Source organism: Sphaeroforma arctica (genome assembly GCF_001186125.1).
Source record: "Sphaeroforma arctica JP610 unplaced genomic scaffold supercont1.957, whole genome shotgun sequence".
Classification (NCBI taxonomy): Eukaryota; class Ichthyosporea; order Ichthyophonida; genus Sphaeroforma; species Sphaeroforma arctica.
This window is the reverse complement of record NW_014039601.1, coordinates 21462-23344: the sequence shown is the minus strand read 5'-3', so window position 1 is coordinate 23344 and position 1883 is coordinate 21462. Positions and strand designations below refer to the sequence as shown.

Sequence of the window (1883 nt, the reverse complement as noted above, 5' to 3'; positions counted from 1 at the left end):
ATGCGCGAGCATAACCGAAGGCCCATGCGGCCGTTCCTCGTGACTGAGTATGCAAAGGGGGGCACACCTGCACTGGTAAGCTCTATTCTATTCACCCTCGTGTATTTTCTTAGGTTCATTGTGTTGTGACTAGTCCTGTTATGTGTATGTTCCCTGAGGCCCGCATACAGATTCAATCCCTGTCTTGGCTTATGCATGAGCATCAGAGTTGACTCTTAACCCTGGCGGAGGGTTCAGTACTCTAGGTTAAGAGTTTACGGTACGCTCAGAAGCGACATGCCAAGCAATAAGGCGCAGACGCCTTTGTAGCTTCATGAACTTTGTGGCTTTTTTATTTTGTGTACCGATTACAGACCCCGGGAGCGTTCATTCTGAATCGTAGCGTGTCGGCTGAGCACATCCCATCGGTCTCCAACTTGAATGGCAAGTCACTGAAGACACCAACTGCGAAAGTGGCGGCGCAGATGGATATGGACAAGGTACGAAGGGGACTACTGTTAAATGGCAAACATAATGGCGAGATTCGTTTATTTAACATGTGTGGACAAATTGCTAGTTGTCTATTGGTTCGTGTGCCTGTTTCGGGTGCCCTTCGAATAGCGTACTGCGTAATGTGCAGCTATACTGAACGCATAGCTGCTCCGCTAAATAATAATTGGAACACCTTCGTCTTTACTAGACACATGGGGTATATGAAGCTAATAAGCGCCCGCCTACAGTTTTACCACATTTGTATTTCTCATAGTCTAAACTAATGGTTTTACGACCTGTATTCCCTCCTCTACCGTAGCAGCCCGGTAGAGAAGAAGCCACGTGTAAGACCCAGCACTCGCCCGATGACAACCCAGGACCCTCTCATAGCACTTCCGAAGTACTTGCTGGTACTGAAGTGTGTGATGGACAGGACGTTGCCGATTTATCTGCTGGTGTGCCTCTTAGCGATGGGGAGGGGGGAGACTATCTCGTTAAAGCCACCACACTTGCGCAAACAGCGCCCGCGTCTCCTTTTTCGTCCACTTACGACAGGTGAGCGATAGTATTTGCCGTTCAGTCGCTGCTCTATATATATATAAATATATATATATGTGTGTGTGTGTGTGTGCGTATATATATATATATATATATATATATATTGTGTGTGTGTGTGTGTGTGTGTGTGTTGTGTTGTGTGTGTATGTAGATGTAGATGTAGATGTAGATGTAGATGTAGATGTAGATGTAGATGTAGATGTAGATGTAGATGTAGATGTATATGTATATGTATATGTATATGTATATGTATATGTATATGTATATGTATATGTATATGTATATGTATATGTATATGTATATGTATATGTATATGTTAATGTTAATGTTAATGTGAATATTAAGATATATTTATATGTGTATGTTTGTTAATATATATGTCCCTGTCAATGTTGGTGCTAATTTCAATGTGAATATCCGTGATAAAGATAATGATTATGTTGATGTTAATGTTAATGTATAATGTATTTTGTGAAATGTATAATGTATATTGTATAACTACATGCATAATTATAATTATATGTATAAATACAATTTATTTGTATAATTATAGTTATATGTAAAACTAAATTTATATGTATATGTAGTAATTGTACGTGTACATGTACAGGTACAGGTATAGGTATAGGTATAGGTATAGGTTTAGGTATAGGTATAGGTATAGGTATAGGTATAGGTATAGGTATAGGTATAGGTATAGGTATAGGTATAGGTATAGGTATAGGTATAGGTATAGGTATAGGTATAGGTATAGGTATAGGTATATGTATAGGTATAGGTATAGGTATAGGTATAGGTATAGGGTATAGGTATAGGTATAGGTATAGGTATAGTATAGGTATAGGTATAGGTAT

The 1883-nt window shown here is 38.9% G+C and overlaps 1 protein-coding gene across 2 annotated transcripts in view; it reads left to right on the top strand.

The window, feature by feature from the left end:
• SARC_09427 overlaps positions 1-1883 on the top strand; it is a gene marked incomplete at both ends in the record, with an annotated part of 6766 nt that continues 4883 nt past the window's right edge. The window contains 3 exons of one of the 2 annotated variants that reach the window (XM_014296557.1): positions 1-75; positions 354-479; positions 794-1026. In XM_014296557.1, coding sequence (XP_014152032.1) covers positions 1-75; positions 354-479; positions 794-1026 — 434 coding nt within the window. Of the gene's footprint in view, positions 76-353; positions 480-790; positions 1027-1883 lie in introns of both variants that reach the window. The other variant, XM_014296558.1, reaches the window with a different exon arrangement.